General features: G+C 34.1%; 3 protein-coding genes and 1 pseudogene across 4 annotated transcripts; 2 read left to right on the top strand and 2 right to left on the bottom strand.

Moving 5' to 3' along the window:
* Positions 1–503: 503 nt before the first annotated feature.
* On the bottom strand, positions 504–4,213 carry LOC145639396 (putative disease resistance protein RGA4; annotated as a pseudogene).
* Positions 4,207–5,957, top strand: LOC145639397 (lectin-like). 2 transcript variants are annotated; one of them, XM_081690630.1, is made up of 3 exons: positions 4,207–4,336; positions 5,004–5,119; positions 5,375–5,957. In XM_081690630.1, the coding sequence occupies exons 2-3, from the start codon at positions 5,043–5,045 to the stop codon at positions 5,745–5,747; spliced, it is 450 nt and encodes a 149-aa protein (XP_081546756.1). In that variant the 5' UTR covers positions 4,207–4,336; positions 5,004–5,042; the 3' UTR covers positions 5,748–5,957. The 2 variants fall into 2 exon arrangements, with proteins under 2 accessions (XP_081546756.1, XP_081546755.1); XM_081690629.1 differs by lacking the exon at positions 4,207–4,336 and adding an exon at positions 4,733–4,875.
* An 8,936-nt stretch (positions 5,958–14,893) lies between these two features.
* LOC145638339 (putative disease resistance protein RGA4) lies at positions 14,894–18,800 on the bottom strand. Its single transcript, XM_081689307.1, has one exon. The coding sequence runs from the start codon at positions 18,616–18,618 to the stop codon at positions 15,154–15,156; it is 3,465 nt and encodes a 1,154-aa protein (XP_081545433.1). The 5' UTR covers positions 18,619–18,800; the 3' UTR covers positions 14,894–15,153.
* Positions 18,610–20,350, top strand: LOC145638340 (lectin-like). The gene is made up of 4 exons (XM_081689308.1): positions 18,610–18,695; positions 18,941–19,265; positions 19,438–19,553; positions 19,700–20,350. The coding sequence occupies exons 2-4, from the start codon at positions 19,152–19,154 to the stop codon at positions 20,064–20,066; spliced, it is 597 nt and encodes a 198-aa protein (XP_081545434.1). The 5' UTR covers positions 18,610–18,695; positions 18,941–19,151; the 3' UTR covers positions 20,067–20,350.
* Positions 20,351–21,488: the final 1,138 nt, after the last annotated feature.

The following is a 21,488-nucleotide window of genomic DNA, read 5'->3' as shown; positions in this document are numbered from 1 at the left end:
GGGTTTTGTAGGCCAATTGTCGAGATTTAGTAGTCCTATGTCATCGTGTGTCTCGAGTTTATGATAAATTTGATGAAACCTTTCACATAATTGGCAGCCAAAATTTATATCTAGATAACATTTGTGTTCAATCAATGTGGAGCTACTCAGAGCGGCTACCCAAAGTGAGGGAACAATCGTCTAATGGTGATGAGTTAAGTGAAAATTATTGAACTTTTTTTACTACGTAGTTTTAATATGTTTTTATGTCAAAAAAAAATAAAAATAAATAAAATAAAAGTGAGGGAACTGTTGTTTAATGGTGATGACACTGATGAGTTTAGTGAAAATTGTTGAACTATTTTGAATTTAATATGTTTGTATACAAATTTGTTTTCTTTCCTCTAAAATAGTACAGTAAGTTTTGGCTACTCAGACATTCTCTATATATTTCGCAATTTTTGTAGTTGTAATAATGGCATGCTGTGAATAACATTCGTTTGATTAGTCTATCAAAGATCTAAGAAGATGAAGTTTGCTGTATTAATTTCTATTATTGGAGCATTTGTTAAATAAAAGAAGAAGAATACAAGGGAGTATATTATATCTACCATTACAGTAATGACTGTGCAATACAACAATATGTATGTCTTCTTATTTTATATCTAAATGAGCATAAATGAAGTAGATTGACTGTATAGTGCTGCAGACAAGGTATGTAATGTGTCTCTTTAGAGTTCACCATTCCCTTAAGTTTATGTATATTGGCTTGTTTAATTTGCAGAGAAGCTTTATTTGCCTGTAAAGCAAGTAAGATAACCTTTACTTGGACCAAGAGATGGTTTTGGTTCATGATTCATGATAGAATCAAGTTCCAAATCCGCAACATGGCTGATCATTTGCCAATACTTGCCTCCTACTTCCTTGTTGCATTGTTGTGTGAGTAGAGAGCATCCTCGAATGCGTAGATGCTGGAGGGAGATGGGAAGTCCGTCTTCTGGCAATGATTCAAGTATGGGGCAGTCCTCCAGGTACAGGTCTTTAAGGGATGTGAGGCTTGCTAGATAGTTTCTTGTAGGAAAGGATTGCAGCTTGAAACAGTTTTCGATACTCAAGCATTCAAGTGATGTTGGAAGGTCTTCTTCTGAAAACACCACCAGCTTTTGACATCCTGAAACAGACAGAAACTTCAGGGAAGTGAGGTTTTGCAGTGAGCTATCTTCACGAGACAAACAAACAAGATCCTGGCAGTTGTGGATGTACAAAGATTTCAGTTGAGGAAGATGTGGCAATTTTGGTAACGAGGCAAGGTTGGCTATATTAGAAATTATCAGCGAGTATAAGGAGCCTGTACTCTGTATTGCCTCTATCAAGCTTGAACCATTGCAGTTGTCTATTTCCAGACACTGAAGACGTTGGTTGAGCTGTGGGAGTGTCCTTAGTAAAGGGCACCCACTTATCTGCAGTTTCTGAGGAAAAAAGATTTGTGGCATGCCCTGCAGCCTTGGACAATTGACAATACTCAACTCGAGAAGTTTCATGAATGAAACTTGCTGTATATATTCATCTTGACCTCCATGATTTCTTATAAAGACAGATACCTCTCTCCATTCTTCTAGCAAGGCATTGTTGCTGAGAAACAAAAACTCCACAGTTGGCATCACTGGTAGAGCCTTCAGAGCATCACAGTGCTTGATTTTCATGACCCTGAGGTTTGGGAAGATGCGTGGAAGCTCCCGCAACTGTGGACACTTACTAATCGTTACTCTCGTGAGAGAAGGATATAGTGTCTCTGGCCATTCAGCCAACTCTAGCATTCCTTTAATGAAAAGCTCCCCGAGGCGCGGTAATGGGCCAAGAGAGAGAATTCTACAGCTTGCACAATGATTTAAGGAGAGCTTGTATAAGTTCTCGAGCATTCCATTCCCCATCCAACTTGAAAGTCTGCTTCCTTTGTACTGATGTATGTGGAGCTCTTGCAGGCTTTGATAAGGTTCAAGATCTTCAAGGACAGTATCTTGCTCTGTTTGATCTTGTGAATTGGCAACCTCCTTGCTCCATTCAAGTATCAACTTAGTAATGCCTTCCTTTTGTTTGAGCTCTGCAGCCTTTGCATCTGTTGAATTTTCGAGTTTAGAAATGTGTAGCGTACCTTCTAGACTGTTCATGCTCTTTAACTCCTCAATTCCATATCCATTCTCACGACGAACATGGAAAGTATGCAAATTATGCAAATTAGCTATGCCTCCTATACCTGGAGGCAATGTGGAGCACTTGTACCAAAACATCTCATCCAGCTCAAGATATCGGAGATTTCTAAGGTTCCCAAGGTCCTTTGGCAATTCCAGAAGCCAAAGACACCCTAGGAGCTTTAGTATTTGCAGATTGGAGAGATTGCAAATGGTGTTGGGTAGTAACCTGATCTCAGTTCTTGATAAGTCAAGATACCGTAGCAACTTCAGTTCCCCTATTGATTTTGGTAGATCAACTATGTTGCTTGAACTGAGATCTAAAACCCGCATGTACTTCAATGCATGGAACATCTTATCAAGGGTATGACCAAAATCTCTGGGGTAACTGATTGGTAGCAGTAAAGTGCGCAACTTCTTAGCTTTGAGAATCTCTTGTGCAGGCTTCTGAACATCTTTACAGTCAAGTGATACATGCCGCAGTGTTTGTTCTATAGAGCAAGGCTTGTTTTCTTCAACATGCTGACAGCAACTTGAGACAGATTTTGCTAAATCGTGAATTAGATCGTGCATCTTGAACTGTTCCTGACTGTCAATGTCTAAGATCTGAAAGAAGGATCTCGCTAGCAACTCGTTGAAATAATCACTTCCAGCTTCCTCTTGGATGTAACCTTCAGCTATCCACAGTTTGACCAGATCATTTTTGTCAAACATATGGCCTTTGGGGAATATATAACAGTATGCAAAACACTGCTTGAGTTGAGAAGGGAGATGATCATAACTCAATTTCAGAGCAGGCAGAATGTTTGGACCGCCATTTCCAAGACTGGATTGCTCTGATTCCCAGATGCCATTTCGCAGGATTTTCTGCCATTGACTAACATCATTATTGCCACGCAAAAGGGCTGCCATTGCCTTCACTGCTAGAGGGAGGAAATTGCACCTGCGGATGATTTCTCTCCCTATCTCTTCCAAATCTTTTGAACATGCCGCATTTGGTAGAAAGGCTCGCTTTGCAAACAGGCCCCAGCAATGTTCCTCTGGCAATTGTCCCAAGGTATGTGTATGAGTTGCGCCCATAATTTTTGCAACATTGCCATTTCTACTGGTAACCAAGACTTTACTTCCTTTTGGACATAACTTGAGGAAATCATGAAGTGGTTCCCAGTCTAATTTCTCAACCCATACATCATCTAAAACAAGCAAGAAATGTTTTCCATCCAAGACTTCCAGGATATGAGACTTGATTGAACTCTGAGGAACCATATCATGCCTCATATCTGTGAGGATTTCAACCATCTCCCTAAGAATCCTATCCACACTTGAATCCACTGAGACATTAACCCACATAGCAACCTTGAAATGGCACAACTCATCTTGCGTTTTATAGACCCTCCCATCATTATAGGCTAGCTGCGCGAGGGTTGTTTTTCCTAGGCCTCCCATCCCAATGATGGGCAACACAGGAACACGCCCATCGTTGTCAGATTCTTCTTCCGAGAGCAACCATCTAACAACCTCATTTTTCTCCTCTTCCCTGCCAACTATGTCTGATGTGTCCCTTAGAAAATCCATTTCTCGCAGGCCAGTCCAAGTGGATTCATGTGTCCATCCTGTTCCACCATAGTCCTTGGGCCTGAAATGGAAGTTATTCTTTTCTTGGGAGATTATGTCATCCTTGCCGCAATCTTCTTGATCATATTTGCAGCTTCTGATCGAGAAGAAATCCAGGCAAGTGGGGCAAGATACCTCTGCTTTTCTCTCATAGCAACCTCGGCAGAATAAATTTCCAGTATATCCTCTGCATCCAGAGCTGCATCTCTAAGCTTCGTTTGCCAATCAACTAGCTGCTCAGATTTTGAATCTGAACAGCAATGCTCAGCGTCCTTAAGCACTGCTGCAATGGAGCTTAAGTTGCTCGTCAGCTTTTCAATCTCGCCTTCAACTCCATAGAGTTTATCATACTTGTCCTTGCTGAAGGCATATGCTAACTCTATTACTTTTGTGATTATAGGCTCTGCCAGAAGTGACATCGGGTCAGACATTGGTCTGATGTCTCTTCCTAACAAAGAATCAATCAGATATGGAACAAGAAAGTGTACTAGAGGTGGCTAAACCAAAGAACTGTACTGCAGATTTGTGAAAGAAAGGTGGTGGAAATTTTTGAGGTATAAATTTAGAGGAAGTGTGAAAATATTTAATTTTGGTTTGTGAGATGAATTATACTCGGATGTTAAACTATTTATAATAGAAAATTTATGGATTTTACATTATCTAAATAGAAAAAAGATAATTTCTAAACATTTTACACCTTGGGAATTGTAAACACGTTTTACTTTAATAATGGAGAACAAAGTGCTTTTAATTGCTTTACTTAATAAATAAGTTTCTGTAACATCACCTGACATGAGCCACAATGATTGAGAGTAGTACTAGGATGGTTGACTTTCTAGGAAGTCTTCAAGTTGGTTCATGTAGTTGACCTTACTTATGGGATTAAGGCGTTAAAGTATAAGAAGAAGAATAGAGAACAAATTGCTTAATTGTGTTGATTAGTTGTTGTTTCTCGAACAGTGACCACTCCTGCAGCTTGCTATATATGTAGTTTATAGACTGGTACGGTCTTATGAGTCAAAAACTTAAGTTATAAGTGATGGGGAAGAAATTATTAAAGACAAAGGAAGTGTTCCTCGAGCACAAAAGAAAGGTTAGAAACCTATGTAAAAGAAAAAGTATGAAATTAATTAGCCAAGAATACTATTCCTTCTTTTCAATTTTCTTCTTGTTTTGATATGTTTACAATATCACTGTGTCTGACAAAGGTTATATATGCAGAAAAAATGGGTAGATAACAAGGATGGAAGCTGTGGTTTCATGTTATACGCACGATTCCTGTTTATAACTTGGGGACAATCTTGTTATTGGTCTTGGAATAGCTTCAAAGATACCGAGTAAGTTATCTTTAATCTCTCTTGCATACTTTCGTGTTTAAGGCTCAAATTATAACTGTATTATTTAGAGAAGCTATACTATGTTAAATTACTTGGACTCGGGCTACTTTGTGAAAAAAATTCATGATTTTAAACTAAAAGTGAAGTGTCCAAGTGTCAAAACCATGTATAAGGCTCTGACACTGAATAATGTATAGGCTAGCATTATGAGATTTATGACTATTTACATTTGTGATTTTGTTGGCTAATCGACAGTGATGATAATATTGAAGTCGCGAAGCTGAACTATGTGTGCTGGCTAGATGTGCGAGGTAAATTGGCTATGTCGGAGCTCTCACCAGGAGTAACTTATGAGGTTGTGTACGTTGTTAAGCTGACAAAATCCGCATCTGGGTGGGAGCTTCCACTTATGCTGAGATTAACTACTGCACCAGGTAATGAAGTTAAGTTAAGGCAAGTCAGCTTGTTGATGAAACCAAAAGGAGAATGGTTTGAGCTGAATTTGGGCACTTTTCAAGCAAAAGCTGATGAAGCTGATAAAGAGGTGTGTTTCGATATCTTTGAACATGGCGGTCACTGGAAGACCGGGCTCATCATCAAAGCTGCCATCATCCGACCCAAACACTAGCTTGTTTGCTTATGTGTGTGTGTTGTTCGGTTATTTAGTCTGTGATCAAATTAATTAGTATTTTTGTGTGAGCTAAGATTTGCAAAATATGTACATGGGACATGGGTGTAATGATTTATTATTGTGTTTAAATAAATTATTTCAGAACATTCCTACTTCATTAGAATATAACAATGTGATGGCTTAGTTTACCGACAGTCTTTGATGATTTGGTGGTTATGTACTTGTGTACTGTACAATACGAAGTATTTAATAATCATGCTAAAGTACATTATATTAGTACACAAAATGTCTTCTTCAAAGAAATTACAAGTAAAGTTGTGAATTTTTGAAGGATTTTTACTTAAATAATGATACTAACTACAGTACTTCAATACTACGGAGTACCAATAATTGTAAGCCATGTAAGGTGACAATGTAGCATATACAAGTATAGTACTCCGTATGTAATTTTGATTTTATGTTGCACTTCCATTATTGAGTGATGGTCTCCACCACCAACAATCAAGAGGCCCAAAGTATGCAACTTACAAGCTTTTTTATTGCCTTTTGTTCTGCTAGTTTGTAACAGCTAATCAGCTAACAAAGCCAGATTTTGACATGCCTTTGGGATGCTGCTCTAGCATTAGTCTTTTTATTCCTGTTATGACATGTAATGGTAGCCTAAGTACTATCTTGCAAACTTATGTTCCCTTTTATGCTTTTTCTTGGATTGCTGATGGAGCTAGCAGATTAGTGGATCTAATCTGGAATTTTGGCTCCTTGGTTGTATTTGACTATTATTAATTAATTGATTTCCATGGTTTTTTTAAAAAAAAGCTAACAAAGCCTATGTTTAATAATTAATATACGCTCTGTGTTTAATTTCTAAAAGTTTTTTTTTCATTTGAATTTTTGGCATTATTTATACTAGGATTTTTTGACATTTACTAGAGCCCTTTCCCTAAATAATGTTGGGAAATTATCTAATTCCCAAATTACAGCTACTCTTTTTTTAATTCCCACCATACCGTCCATGTCACCGGTTCAGTGGGAATTTTTTTAAAAACGGGTTTATTAGAAAACCGCTACTTCAAGTAGCGGTGTGCTACTAAAAACCGCTACTTGAAGTAGCGGTTTACTTATTAGAAACTGCTACTTGAGGTAGCAGTTTATATTTAAACAAATTTTCATCAAAATGGGGTTGTTGGTGTTTTGAGGAAAACCGCTACTTCAAGTAGCGGTTTACTTATTAGAAACCGCTACTTGAGGTAGCGGTTTATATTTAAACAAATTTTCATCAAATTGGGGTTGTTGGTGTTTTGAGGAAAACCGCTACTTGAAGTAGCAGTGTTTTGAGGAAAACCGCTACTTCAAGTAGCGGTTTACAAAATTAAAACCGCTACTTCAAGTAGCGGTTTATTCTCATAACACCGCTACTTGAAGTAGCGGTGTTTTGAGGAAAACCGCTACTTCAAGTAGCGGTTTACAAAATTAAAACCGCTACTTCAAGTAGCGGTTTACAAAATTAAAACCGCTACTTCAAGTAGCGGTTTATTCTCATAACACCGCTACTTGAAGTAGCAGTTTGTTGCTGGACCGAGAAAAAAAAACGGTTTGTTTTCCTTAACTGACGTGGACAGTATGAAGGGAATTAAAAAAAGAGTAGTTGTAATTTGGGAATTAGATAATTTCCCAACATTATTTAGGGAAAGGGCTCCATTTACTACAAAAAAAAAAAAAAAAAATCACGAAATTGTTTTTTACTACCAAATATTTTAAAAGTTTTATTTTACCACCAAAAAAATTTCTAAAAATTGTTTTTTGCCACCTACCGTCAAGAAAACCGTTAAATTTAACGGTTTTAAAAAAATTCTTTTATTTTTGTGCGCAAAACATGTTTTTCATTGTTTAGGGGGCATTTTGGCCCTATGGATCCAATTTGAAGTCAGAATTGACAAAAGATGATCGTAAATGCCTTGTTTTGTGTGTTTCACGCAAGCAGAGGTTTTTTTAAAAAGCAAAAAGAAGCATTTCTGATTATTTTTTTGTCAATTCTGACCTCAAATTGGATCTATAAGGGCCAAAATGCACCCCAAAACCCATTAAGATGATGTTTTGGCACGAAAATCGAAGAATTTAAAATATTTTGTTAGGTATTTGACGGCATGTGGTAAAAAAACAATTTTTTTTTTTGGTAAAATAAAACTTTTAAAATTTTTGGTAGTAAAAAATAATTTTGTGATTTTTTTTTTTTGTCGTAAAAGTCAAAAAAATCCTTATTTATAAGGTGAGAAAATTATTTAATTACTCCCAATAAATAAAACATATCATTTGATTCATTTTAATGAATAGATTACTACGGATTTAATTGTTACAATTTCTACTAACTAGGTTAGATCCTGTGTCAAGCACGGTAAATTTTATTACTTATCATTAGTTTAACACTACATATAATTACAAAAATTTATATTTTGCAAAATAAGATAAAAAATTTGTAATTTAAAAAAAAAGAAAGAAAACAAAGAAAATTAATACTAAAGAAAACCAATAGAGTATTAAAGTTAAAAAAAAAAACAAATTAAAAACAGAGGGATCGGAGTATTACATGTACATCTAATAGAAAATTGGATTACATCACAAAGTTAACAATAGGAAAAATATTATTGCATAGTACGAACTACGAAGTATTAAATTATAAAAATAATATTTTTGTTAGATGTATATAAATGGAATATACCTACCAAATAGGAAGGAAGTATTATTATTATATAGTAATATATATTCTTTAAGAAAATTTGGCACCAAAAAAAAAAAAAAAAAAAAAAAAAAAAAAAAACTAAACTAAACTAAACTGTTGAAGGAAATTTTTTTAACCAGAATAAGACATGTCATTTTGGTTTTGCCTTTAAAATATAGTCGTAGAAGAGATAAATAAAGGGAAATAAAAATATATATTAAAAACAAAAATTGGCAAGTCAAAATCACAAATACTTGCTTAATCCGAAAATAATATTGCTAATATTATGTATATTTCTTTTAATAAGATACTTATTATGTATATTTCTTTTAATAAGATACTTAAACTTTCATCATAATTCATAACAAAAGACAATAATTTTTTATCATAAAAAATTATCTTAACCGAATTTTGTTTTTTACAAAAATATTTTTATGTAAAGTGGAAATTGTATGGAGTATATTAGTTAAAAACTTAAAATATAATTAAGGAAATTATAATGAGTTAAATAGTACATGAAAATCAAAATAAATTGTATCATCAAAGCTAACTTATTTACTGCCTAAAATGTTACAATTATATTATAGATATTTAAAAAAAAAAAAAAAAAAAACCCACACCTGAAGATGACACGTGTCATTGCTGGTGTGTCTTTTAGGATATAGTCAATTAGTTATTGTCTTATTGATATGAAAGTAAAGATATTAAGGGTCATTTTTCAACAAAAAAAAAATGGCATGGGGACAAAATAATGCATTAATTAAAAACATTTCAATGTGTTATTGTGTCCTGAACAAAGTATATTGAAACAACTAGTACTTGCTGATGAGTAATATAGAATCCGTGTGTATGACCTTATTCTCTTCACCTTATATTTGCTAAACTAAAATTATACTTTCTCCGTTTCTATTTACTTAACGCGTTTGATTTAGTCACATATATTAAGCAGAGGAGAGAGAGTGAGAGAGAATGAAAAAGCAAGTGGTGTACCTTGTAAATGCAAGATAAAAAATTTACCCTAAAATAAACGTATGTATCAACTAAAAAAATACTTCCTAAAAAGTAATACGTGTCAATAAAAAAGAAACGGAGGTAATATTTGGTTATGAAAAAATGTGTTTACTACTTTTCTTTTATATTTGCTCTTAAAAAAAATGATTATAACTTATTTTACCGACTTTAATTAATTATTTTTACTTGAAATTATTTGAATAATGTGAAAAGAACATGGCTTTTATTTGCAAAAAAATCCCAAACGTGCACAATACTTTAATGCGTGGTTCCTACACCTAGGTGTACCATGCATGTACCATGCACATGGTACACCTGGATTTTGAATTTCTAATTTTAAATTTTTAAATTTTAATTTAAATTTCAAAATGTTATTATCCAAAATATTATAATTAGTTCCCTTTCTTTAAATATATATATATATATATTTCATATTGTTCACCAATTTTTTTAAAAAAAATTAATTATTATATTTATTTTAATGATTGTTCTGTGTACTTTTTTTGACGCTCTTTATATGACTATAATGTTCTTTGTAAAAAAAATAATTTTTATTCTCTAAAATTATTTCACCTATGAATAACTTAAGATTTTGTTTTTAAATTTCAAAATTTAAATTTATAAAATTTCGTTTTCAAAATTTTGGTTTTCAATTTTTTTTTAATTTCGTTCATATTTTTCACCTTTAATATATATAGTTACAATATTCATTTTAGGGATGGTATTTATAAATTTTTTGTGATGTTCTATATGTGATTTAATAATGTTCTCTATTAGAAAACATGATGTACTTTATAGTTTTTTGTAATGTACAATTACCTTTTAAAACTATATCTTTTTCCTTATGTCCATAATTATATCATATAATGATTTTTATTAGATTTTTTTATAGTTTATTTTAATTATGTTTTTTTTTTATTATTGTAATTGCAATGTACTTTTATCGTCACATAATGTTCATTGCTTATTGTGAAATGTTCTTTGAATTTTGTCTTTGGATCGTGGTAGGTATATATATAAGTTATGTTCATTACATAATATTATCATGTTCTTTAATAATATTACGGATGTTCTTTAGATCTGAAAAACAATAATCAATAGAGGAGATCTCAAAAGAATATCGTCATCAACCTTCACGATCCTGATTTAAAAAATATATATACGTAGTTAGTGATTATTAATATTATAAAAAAATATATAGAATTAATAAATGATATATTATTTAAAAATACAGAATAAATCAAAGAACATCGAAGCAAAGAACATAAAGGATAAAAATAAAGAACATTCATATAATTGTTCAATAACTATAATGACGAACATAAGTACAATTTATAAGGAACACCATCTTCAACATTTGACAAAATATAAAGAACATCATCTTCAACCTTTGACAAAATAAAAGAAAATCATCTTCAACCTTTGACAAAATAAAAGAACATCATCTTCAACCTTTGTCATATGGATCTCAAATTCATAAATATCAAAATTGAAATAAAAAACAACGATATTTTATAATAATCGTGCAAAATAATAACGAAATATAATCAACCTAACAAGCAAAATTTTGAAATTGAAATCATAACAAATAAAATCAAATTACCTTCTCCGATCCATCGATTACAATGTTATCATAATTTGCTCTGTATTTTTCTCTCTACAAAATTCTTTATAAACTTTATTCTCTCTTAATTCGAAATAGAAATATATATGGTGAAATTTAATTTTGAAAGTTATGTAAAAATGGAAAATATCACGTTGAATTCCATGAATTGTGGAAGAGATTGATTTTTTTTTTTTTAAATAACAAACTGACAGCTTGCAAATGAAATGTTAAAAACACATCATTTAACACTAGGTGTACCAGGAGCATGGTACACCCTGGTGTACTATACAATTTTCACAATACTTCCTTTGTTTAAAGATTATCTCCACACTTATCATATTCTTTTGTTCTAAATTAATTGCAACCTTTCTCACTTTGCACCGCCAATGTGTGAAAAGGTGTGTACACAAGTCTCCCCCTCCCCCCCCCCCCCCATATAATAGTACGTGACTAATAAGTGTTGATGTCCGTTGTACAGACGTTTTGGAATAATGTCACAAAACTTGTGATGTATAGAAATCGGAAAAAGGATGCCTATGAAATCACAGATCCTAAACTAGTAGTTTGGGATCCACATTCACGCTCAATAAACAAACCTGTAACATAAAATGTATCACGACATGTTATAAAACGATTATAATCCAAAGTCCAAACCCAAATTATAATTATATATCCATCTATAATATTTGCATTTTCGCCTGAATATATGCTCCCTCTATTTTAAATAAATGTCCCAATCAAATTAAGCACATATATGAAAACACAAAACTTTGATAAATAATGTCTTTGATATTTAGTAAATATAAATTGAAGAAAATTGATATCTAGAAAATTAAGACGGTTCTAACAAGTACCTATACACGGAGTAATTATATTTTTTTTTCTTATATATCAATTACTAACATTGGTCAACGTGAATTTTGTGAATAGCACAAAGAAAGTCATATGGGACATTTATTTTGAAACAAAGAGGATATCATTTTTCACACAATTATATTATTATGCATACAATACACATTATATTGTCTCAATTACGAAAAATTAATACATTATACTTAAAGCTCAAAATATTATATTAAAGTACTTTGATTACATGTTTATACCAACATATAACAAATATATACCTTTTAATTTGTAAAACCAAACATCAATTGTAGACGAACGCCAAGCATCAAGTCAATCACAATTTAATTCATTACGCAATTTACCTTCACAATTAGATCTCCACAAAAAAAGAATATAATTGTTCAATTCATCGATCCCCAACATAAACACATGCTTGTACATAAGTTTTGGTTTATAAGACATGAAAACACTACTTTGAAATTTCTTATATTTCTAATTATTTTTTTTCAATAACATCATAAGTAAACACCAACTACAATTTTAACCAATACGGAGTAGTAATTAACCATCATATTGTATTCTTATCACCACTAATTATTCCACAATTAAATAATTAAATTTTTATAAAATTACATACACCTAGCACCTTAAAGCTCAAAATACTTTGAGTACATATTTATACCAATATACATTAACCAAATTCATACCAACAAACATCAATTGTAGACCAACATTGAGCGTCAAATCAATCACAGTTTAATTCATTACGCAATCTTACTTTCACAACTAGATCTCCACAAAAGAAGAATATATATTTGTTCTCGATGATCAATACTGAGCACTAAGTCAATCGTAATTTAATTCGTTATCCGTTTTTATCTTTACTATTAGATCTTCACAAAATAAAAATATAATTGTTCAATTCACAATTAGATCTCTACAAAAGAAGAATATAATTCAAAGTACATATACATAATTTCACCTCAACTACATGTATTTCTTCCCGGTCACGGATTTCAATGACTAATACAATTTTCATTATTATAGATCTACAATTTAGGATGTCAATTCCCTAAAAAATAAAGTCAAATATATACTATAATTTACAAGATGTAGTTGAAAGCTTCATCCTTGCTCTGTGGTTTGATGCTCCTCCTCCTCCTCCTCCTCTTCCATCTTCAAAAAATTGATGAATGTATCGATCCTCTTGCTACCGAAAATATGGAATTTTTTTGGCTATTTTTTCCTTCTTTTTAGTGCTTCAATTGATAATGAGAGCTGACTTTTTTTTTTTCCCTTTCTTTCTTTCCCTTGGATTCTTTCTCTCTCTTGGAGTCACATGTAGTGGTGGCAATGGGTCCTGGACCCTACCCAGACCCGGATGGACCTGACCTATATTTTAGGGTCTGGGTCCTTAAATTTTAGACCCGATGGGTCTGGGTGGGATCTGGATCTGGGTCCAAAAATTGTGACCTAAACCCGACCCATGGACCCATTTTTTATTTTTATTTTTTATAAATAATAAATATACACTCGTATTGGTTATAATATTTTAAAAAAAATCACTTAATATACTACGTAATTAGAGGTTGAGAAGATAGACTTTAGTGAAAGTGAGCAAATAAAACGGCAAGCAACCAAGAAATTAAGTTTTTTGCGTAGTACGCTCTTTTTTTTCTTTACTTTTTAATGAACAAATTATTTGTGTGTCAAAAATATGAACACATTTTTTTTAATGCGTCTTTAATTATTTTGAAGCAGTAGTATAATTATAAATTTATAATATATATACAAAGTTATAAAATTAATAAAAATCCTAGTTAGACCCGTTTTAGACCAGAGACTCGCTAGACCCGATAGATCTGGCTCCGGGTCTATTTTTTTAGACCCAGTGGGTTTGGGTTGGATCTGGATTTACCTTTGAAATTTCGAGGCTGGGTCTTGGTCTCAGTGGACCCGACCCATTGCCATCCCTAGTCTCACATGAACTTTTTTTTTTTTTTTTTTTTTTTAATACCATTTTATTTTTCTTTTATTTTTATTTACGTCTATTCTTTTTTTTTTTTTGAAAAATATTTACATCTATTCTAATTTATATGTTACTCTTTCCTAGAGACATTCTCGTCTCCAGTTGCTAGAGCCCGAAAACACTCCTTAAAGGGGTGTTATATACTCTAGCACGCCTCCTCACTCGAAAGCTCGTTGAGATTAGTATCTTTATTGCTCCATTAGACCATTACCGATGTATGTTCTACTTCAATCTATTTATTTCTTGTACTACGTATTACAATGAGAGATAGAAGTTTCAAATATTTATACCCAAAAGTTAGTTATTGGTGAAATGAAGATTCAAATCCTACCCAGAAAATTATAGGTGAGATGAAGGTTCAAATCTTAGAAACTAATTTAGATGAGATGAAGATTCAAATATTTATAGGTGAAAAAGAGCCTAAATTTTTCTGATGTACACCAAGTGTTTGTGAAAATGCCGCTGAGAAAATGTGAGAGATTCTGAACTTATTGAGGTCAAACTTGTCAAAAGTTAAGAACTTGGAGATCCTCTCGAAGTATCACAAAGTTTTTGTCTAAGAAGTTTACCTGCCATTGCAAGATTTTACATTGAGATGTTCTACTTGGTGTTGAATTTATATGTCTCATTGGCTGTACTACATTGCTTTACTACGAGTTCAACTCTTACAAATGGAAATCAAGTAAAATCCCAATTCATTTCTCTTTTACTAAAATTTCATGTAAAAAAATAAAAAATAAAAAATAAAAAAAAAAAGAAAGAAAGAAAGAAAAGTGAGGAAACTGTCGTTTAATGGTGATGACACTGATGAGTTTCGTGAAAATTGTTGAACTATTTTGAATTTAATATGTTTGTATACAAATTTGTTCTCTTTCCTCTAAAATAGTACAGTAAGTTTTGGCTACTCAAACATTCTCTATATATTTCGCAATTTTTGTAGTTGTAATAATGGCATCTGTGAATAATATTCGTTTGATTAGTGTATCAAAGATCTAAGAAGATTAAGTTTGCTGTATTAATTTCTATTATTGGAGCATTTGTTAAATAAAAGAAGAAAAATACAAGGGAGTATATTATATCTACCATTACAGTAAAGACTGAATAGTGCTGCAGATAAGGTATGTAATGTGTCTCTTTAGAGTTCACCATTCCCTTAAGTTTATGTATATTGGCTTGTTTAATTTGCAGAGAAGCTTTATTTGCCTGTAAAGCAAGTAAGATAACCTTTACTTGGACCAAGAGATGGTTTTGGTTCATGATTCATGATAGAATCAAGTTCCAAATCCGCAACATGGCTGATCATTTGCCAATACTTGCCTCCTACTTCCTTGTTGCATTGTTGTGTGAGTAGAGAGCATCCTCGAATGCGTATATGCTGGAGGGAGATGGGAAGTCCGTCTTCTGGCAATGATTCAAGTATGGGGCAGTCCTCCAGGTACAGGTCTTTAAGGGATGTGAGGCTTGCTAGATAGTTTCTTGTAGGAAAGGATTGCAGCTTGAAACAGTTTTCGATACTCAAGCATTCAAGTGATGTAGGAAGGTCTTCTTCTGAAAACACCATCAGCTTTTGACATCCTGAAACAGACAGAAACTTCAGGGAAGTGAGGTTTTGTAGTGAGCTATCTTCACGAGACAAACAAACAAGATCCTGGCAGTTGTGGATGTACAAAGATTTCAGTTGAGGAAGATGTGGCAATTTTGGTAACGAGGCAAGGTTGGCTATATTAGAAATTATCAGCGAGTATAAGGAGCCTGTACTCTGTATTGCCTCTATCAAGCTTGAACCATTGCATTTGTCTATTTCCAGACACTGAAGACGTCGGTTGTGCTGTGGGAGTGTCCTTAGTAAAGGGCACCCACTTATCTGCAGTTTCTGAGGAAAAAAGATTTGTGGCATGCCCTGCAGCCTTGGACAATTGACAATACTCAACTCGAGAAGTTTCATGAATGAAACTTGCTGTATATATTCATCTTGACCTCCATGATTTCTTATAAAGACAGATACCTCTCTCCATTCTTCTAGCAAGGCATTGTTGCTGAGAAACAAAAACTCCACAGTTGGCATCACTGGTAGAGCCTTCAGAGCATCACAGTGCTTGATTTTCATGACCCTGACGTTTGGGAAGATGCGTGGAAGCTCCCGCAACTGTGGACACTTACTAATCGTTACTCTCGTGAGAGAAGAATATAGTGTCTCTGGCCATTCAGCCAACTCTAGCATTCCTTTAATGAAAAGCTCCCCGAGGCGCGGTAATGGGCCAAGAGAGAGAATTCTACAGCTTGCACAATGATTTAAGGAGAGCTTGTATAAGTTCTCGAGCATTCCATTCCCCATCCAACTTGAAAGTCTACTTCCTTTGTACTGATGTATGTGGAGCTCTCGCAGACTTTGATAAGGTTCAAGATCTTCAAGGACAGTTTCTTGCTCTGTTTGATCTTGTGAATTGGCTACCTCCTTGCTCCATTCAAGTATCAACTTAGTAATGCCTTCCTTTTGTTTGAGCTCTGCAGCCTTTGCATCGGCTGAATTTTCGAGTTTAGAAATGTGTAGCGTACCTTCTAGACTGTTCATGCTCTTTAACTCCTCAATTCCATATCCATTCTCACGACGAACATGGAAAGTATGCAAATTATGCAAATTAGCTATGCCTCCTATACCTGGGGGCAATGTGGAGCACTTGTACCAAAACATCTCATCCAGCTCAAGATATCGGAGATTTCTAAGGTTCCCAAGGTCCTTTGGCAATTCCAGAAGCCAAAGACACCCTAGGAGCTTTAGTATTTGCAGATTGGAGAGATTGCAAATGGTGTTGGGTAGTAACCTGATCTCCGTTCTTGATAAGTCAAGATACCGCAGCAACTTCAGTTCCCCTATTGATTTTGGTAGATCAACTATGCTGCTTGAACTGAGATCTAAAACCCGCATGTACTTCAATGCACGGAACATCTTATCAAGGGTATGACCAAAATCTCTGGGGTAACTGATCGGTAGCAGTAAAGTGCGCAACTTCTTAGCTTTGAGAATCTCTTGTGCAGGCTTATGAACATCTTTACAGTTAAGTGATACATGCCGCAGTGTCTGTTCAATAGAGCAAGGCTTGTTTTCTTCAACATGCTGACAGCAACTTGAGACAGATTTCGCTAAATCGTGAATTAGATCGTGCATCTTGAACTGTTCCTGACTGTCAATGTCTAAGATCTGAAAGAAGGATCTCGCTAGCAACTCGTTGAAATAATCACTTCCAGCTTCCTCCAGCTTGTTTTCTCCTCTCAGTTGGATGTAACCTTCAGCTATCCATAGTTTGACCAGATCATTTTTATCAAACATATGGCCTTTTGGGAATATGTAACAGTATGCAAAACACTGCTTGAGTTGAGAAGGGAGATGATCATAACTCAATTTCAGAGCTGGCAGAATGTTTGGAGCCCCATTTCCAAGGCTGTATTGCTCTGATTCCCAGATGCCATTTCGCAGGATTCTCTGCCATTGACTAACATCATTATTCCCACGCAAAAGGCCTGCCATTGCCTTCACTGCTAGAGGGAGAAAATTGCACCTGCGGATGATTTCTCTCCCTATCTCTTCCAAATCTGTCGAAAATGCCCCATTTGGTGGAAAGGCTCTTTTTACAAACAAGTCCCAGCAGCGTTCCTCTGGCAAATTTCCCAAGGTATGTATATGAGTTGCGCCCATAATCCTTGCGACATTGCCATTTCTACTGGTAACCAAGACTTTACTTCCTTTTGGACATTGCTTGAGGAAATCATGAAGTGGTTCCCAGTCTAATTTCTCAACCCACACATCATCTAAAACAAGCAAGAAACGTTTTCCATCCAAGACTTCCAGGATATGAGACTTGATTGAGCTCTGAGGAACCCTATCATGCCTCATCTCTGTGAGGATTTCAACCATCTCCCTAAGAATCCTATCCACGCTTGAATCCACTGAGACATTAACCCACATAGCAACCTTGAAATGGCACGACTCATCTCGCTTTTTATAGACCCTCCCATCATTATAGGCTAGCTGAGCGAGGGTTGTTTTTCCTAGGCCTCCCATCCCAATGATGGGCAACACAGGGACACGCCCATCGTTGTCAGATTCTTCTTCCGAGAGCAACCATCTAACAACCTCATTTTTCTCCTCTTCCCTGCCAACTATGTCTGATGTGTCCCTTAGAAAATCCCTTTCGCGCAGGCCAATCCTAGTGGATTGATGTGTCCATTCTGTTCCACCATAGTCCTTGGGCCTAAAATGGAAGTTATTCTTTTCTTGGGAGATTGTGCCGATCCTTGCTGCAATCTTCTTGATCTTATTTGCAACTTCTGATCGAGAAGAAATCCAGGCAAGTGGGGCAGGGTACCTCTGCTTGTCTCTCATAGCAACCTCAACAGCATAAGTTTCCAGTATATCCTCTGCATCCAGAGCTGCATCTCTAAGCTTCGTCAGCCAATCAACTAGCTGCTCGGATTTTGAATCTGAACAGCAATGCTCTGCGTCCTTAAGCACCGCTGCAATGGAGCTTAAGTTGCTCGTTAGCTTTTCAATCTCGCCTTCGACTCCATAGAGTTTATCATACTTGTTCTTGCTGAAGGAAAATGCTAACTCTATGATTTTTGTGATTATAGGCTCTATCAGAGGTGAGACCAGGTCAGACATTGGTCTGATGTTCTCTTTCTAATAGAGAATCAATCAAATATGGAACAAGAAAGTTTTGGAAAATGGAAATTATGGAGGTATAAATTCAGAGGAAGCATGAAATGATCTGATTTTGTTTGTGAGATGGTACTCGGATGTTAAACAACTGCATATTTTATAATGAAAAAAGTTCGTAATTTAACAGAAGCTAGAAGTAACAAAGTGTAGTTTCAGAACAATTTCCATATGAGGTTATTAGTAAACGCGTCTTACTGTATTTTTTCAAAACAGAAGGCTTAATCGCGTTGATCTGCTTACTTTTCTACAATGACTACCTCTGCAGGTTCTAATATACTACGTATGTAGTTCATGAGGAGCGGAAGACTTTTGACAATTATACGATTCCAGAAGATGATTCAGAATTGGGTCGGAAATTCGAAAATCTATGAAAAGACATCTAAACTAATGGGGAAGAAATGCTTAATCGCGTTGATCAGCTGACTTTGCTACAATGACTAGTTGACTAGTATGACTACCCCTGCAGCTTCTTATATATGTGGTTCAAAGACGGGGATGATCTCACAAGGCAAAAGCAAAAATTTTCATCAAAACTAATGGGGAAGAAATTATTGAAGACAGAGGAACTATTCCTCGAGCACAAGAGAAAGGTTAGGAAATCTCTAAAAAGAAAAGGATGAAATTCATAAAATGTTATGCTTCCTCTATTTCTCAATACATAGTAGTCGACTATTAAGGAGTATATAATAAAGTCGACTTGTTGCATGTATAAAGAAGCGGATGAAGTATATATATATAATTTTTATGTTATGCTATATGCAGAAAAAATGGGTAGATACCAAGGATGGAAGCTATGGTTTTATGTTATATGCACGATTCCTGTTTATAACTTGGGGTCAAAGTTGGTATTGGTCTTGGAATAGCTTCAAAGACACTGAGTAAGTTCTCTATTATCTCATTTGCATACTTTCATGTTAAAGAGCTCAAATTATTACTGTATTATATTATTTGGAGAAGCTATTAATAATTCTAATTGGTTGCATCATAACTATTTACATTGGTAAATTTGTTGGCAATTCGACAGTGATGATAATATTGAAGTCGCGAAGCTGATCAGTGTGTGCTGGCTAGATGTGCGAGGTAAATTGGCTATGTCAGAGCTCTCACCAGGAGTAACTTATGAGGTTGTGTACGTTGTTAAGCTGACAAAATCAGCATCTGGGTGGGAGCTTCCACTTATGCTGAGATTAAATGTACCAGGTAATGAAGTTAAGGCAAGGCAAGTCAGCTTGTTAATGAAACCAAAAGGAGAATGGTTTGAGCTGAATTTGGGCACTTTTCAGGCAAAAGCTGATGAAACTGAAGAGGTGTGTTTCGATATCTTTGAGCATGGCGGTCACTGGAAGTCCGGGCTCATCATCAAAGCTGCCATTATTCGACCCAAACACTAGCTTGTTTGCTTAATTGTGTGTTGTTCAGCTGTTTAGACAGTGATCAAATTGGAATTTTGTGTGAGTTAAGATTTGCAAAAGATGTACAATAGTAGGAAATATGAATTGAATTATGATAATGTGATGGTCTATTTAGTTTTAGTCTACCGACTGTCTTTGCTGATTAGGTAGTATTGTAGTAATGTACTATAGTATTTAAGTACAACCTTTAATAATCATGCTAAAGCACATTATATTAGTACACAAAATGACTTCTTCAATGAAATTATAAGTAAAGTTGTGAATTTTTGAAGGGTTTTTACTTAAAGAATGATATTAACTACTTAAATACTACGGAGTACCAATAATTGTAAGCCATGTAAGAGGACAATGTAGCATATACAAGTAGGTAATTTTGATTTTATGTTGCACTTCCATTATTGTGTGATGGTCTCCACCAACAATCAAGAGGCCCAAAGTATGCAAATTACAAGCTTTTTTTTATTGCTTTTTGTTCTGCTAGTTTGTAACAACTAATCAGCTAATTAACAAAGCCTAATTTTAATAATTACTACATGATCTATGTTTAATTCTAAAAGTTCTTTTCAGTTGAATTTTTGGCATTATTTATAAGGTGAGAAAATAATTTAATTACTCTCAATATGTAAAATATATCACAGTCATGTCGGGTCCTATCATTTGATTCATTTTAATGAGTAAACTACTAATATTTAATTGTTACAATTTTTACGAATATGAAAGTAAAGATATTTAGGGTCATTTTTCAAAAATTAAAAAAATAAATAAATAAATAAAAAAAGGCATGGGAACAAATAATGCATTAATTAACTTATGGTCAAACATTTCAATGTGTGAATGTGTACTGAACAAAGTATATTGATACTAAGCATAGTTTTAACAAGGGCAACAAGCCAACAACTAGTACTTGCAGAGTTATATGTTATCTGTGTATAGGACTTTATTCTCTTCACCTTGTATTTGCTGAAGTTAAATTTTTTTGGTTATGAAAAATTATTTTTACTACTTTTCTTTTATATTTGATGTTTAAAAAATAATTATAACTTATTTTACAAAACTTTAATTATTTCTACTTGATATATTTGAATAATGTGAAAAGAACATGGCTTTTATTTGCAAAAAAAAAATCCCAAACGTGCACAATACTTCCTTTGTTTAAAGATTATCTCCACACTTATCATATTCTTTTGTTCTAAATTAATTGCAATCTTTCTCACTTTGCACCGCCAATGTGTAAAAAGATGTGTACAAGTTCTGCCCCCCCCACCCCCCCCCCCCCCCATATAGAAATATAATTAACCCGCTACGGTAATTGCACCAAGTTTTAAGTTGTAAATAAAGCTACACAATGATATACCCCGTGTAAGCTAAAAATGGATAGTTTAAATAAAATAAAGCAAAATT

The sequence above is a fragment of the Chenopodium album genome, chromosome 7 (genome assembly GCF_948465745.1).
Source record: "Chenopodium album chromosome 7, dcCheAlbu1.1, whole genome shotgun sequence".
NCBI classification, from domain to species: Eukaryota; Viridiplantae; Streptophyta; class Magnoliopsida; order Caryophyllales; family Amaranthaceae; genus Chenopodium; species Chenopodium album.
The sequence above is the reverse complement of the archived record's forward strand: the minus strand, read 5'-3'. Positions and strand labels throughout refer to the sequence as shown.

Bases quoted from the DNA above. Each gene is read 5' to 3' on its own strand.
- LOC145639397 (XM_081690629.1), top strand. From the start codon at position 4,822: ATGGGGAAGAAATTATTAAAGACAAAGGAAGTGTTCCTCGAGCACAAA. The intron at 4,876-5,003 runs GTTAGAAACCTA...TTATATATGCAG, and splicing joins TCCTCGAGCACAAAAGAAAG to AAAAAATGGGTAGATAACAA. The intron at 5,120-5,374 runs GTAAGTTATCTT...GCTAATCGACAG, and splicing joins AATAGCTTCAAAGATACCGA to TGATGATAATATTGAAGTCG.
- LOC145638339 (XM_081689307.1), bottom strand. From the start codon at position 18,618: ATGTCTGACCTGGTCTCACCTCTGATAGAGCCTATAATCACAAAAATC.
- LOC145638340 (XM_081689308.1), top strand. From the start codon at position 19,152: ATGTGGTTCAAAGACGGGGATGATCTCACAAGGCAAAAGCAAAAATTT. The intron at 19,266-19,437 runs GTTAGGAAATCT...TGCTATATGCAG, and splicing joins TCCTCGAGCACAAGAGAAAG to AAAAAATGGGTAGATACCAA. The intron at 19,554-19,699 runs GTAAGTTCTCTA...GCAATTCGACAG, and splicing joins AATAGCTTCAAAGACACTGA to TGATGATAATATTGAAGTCG.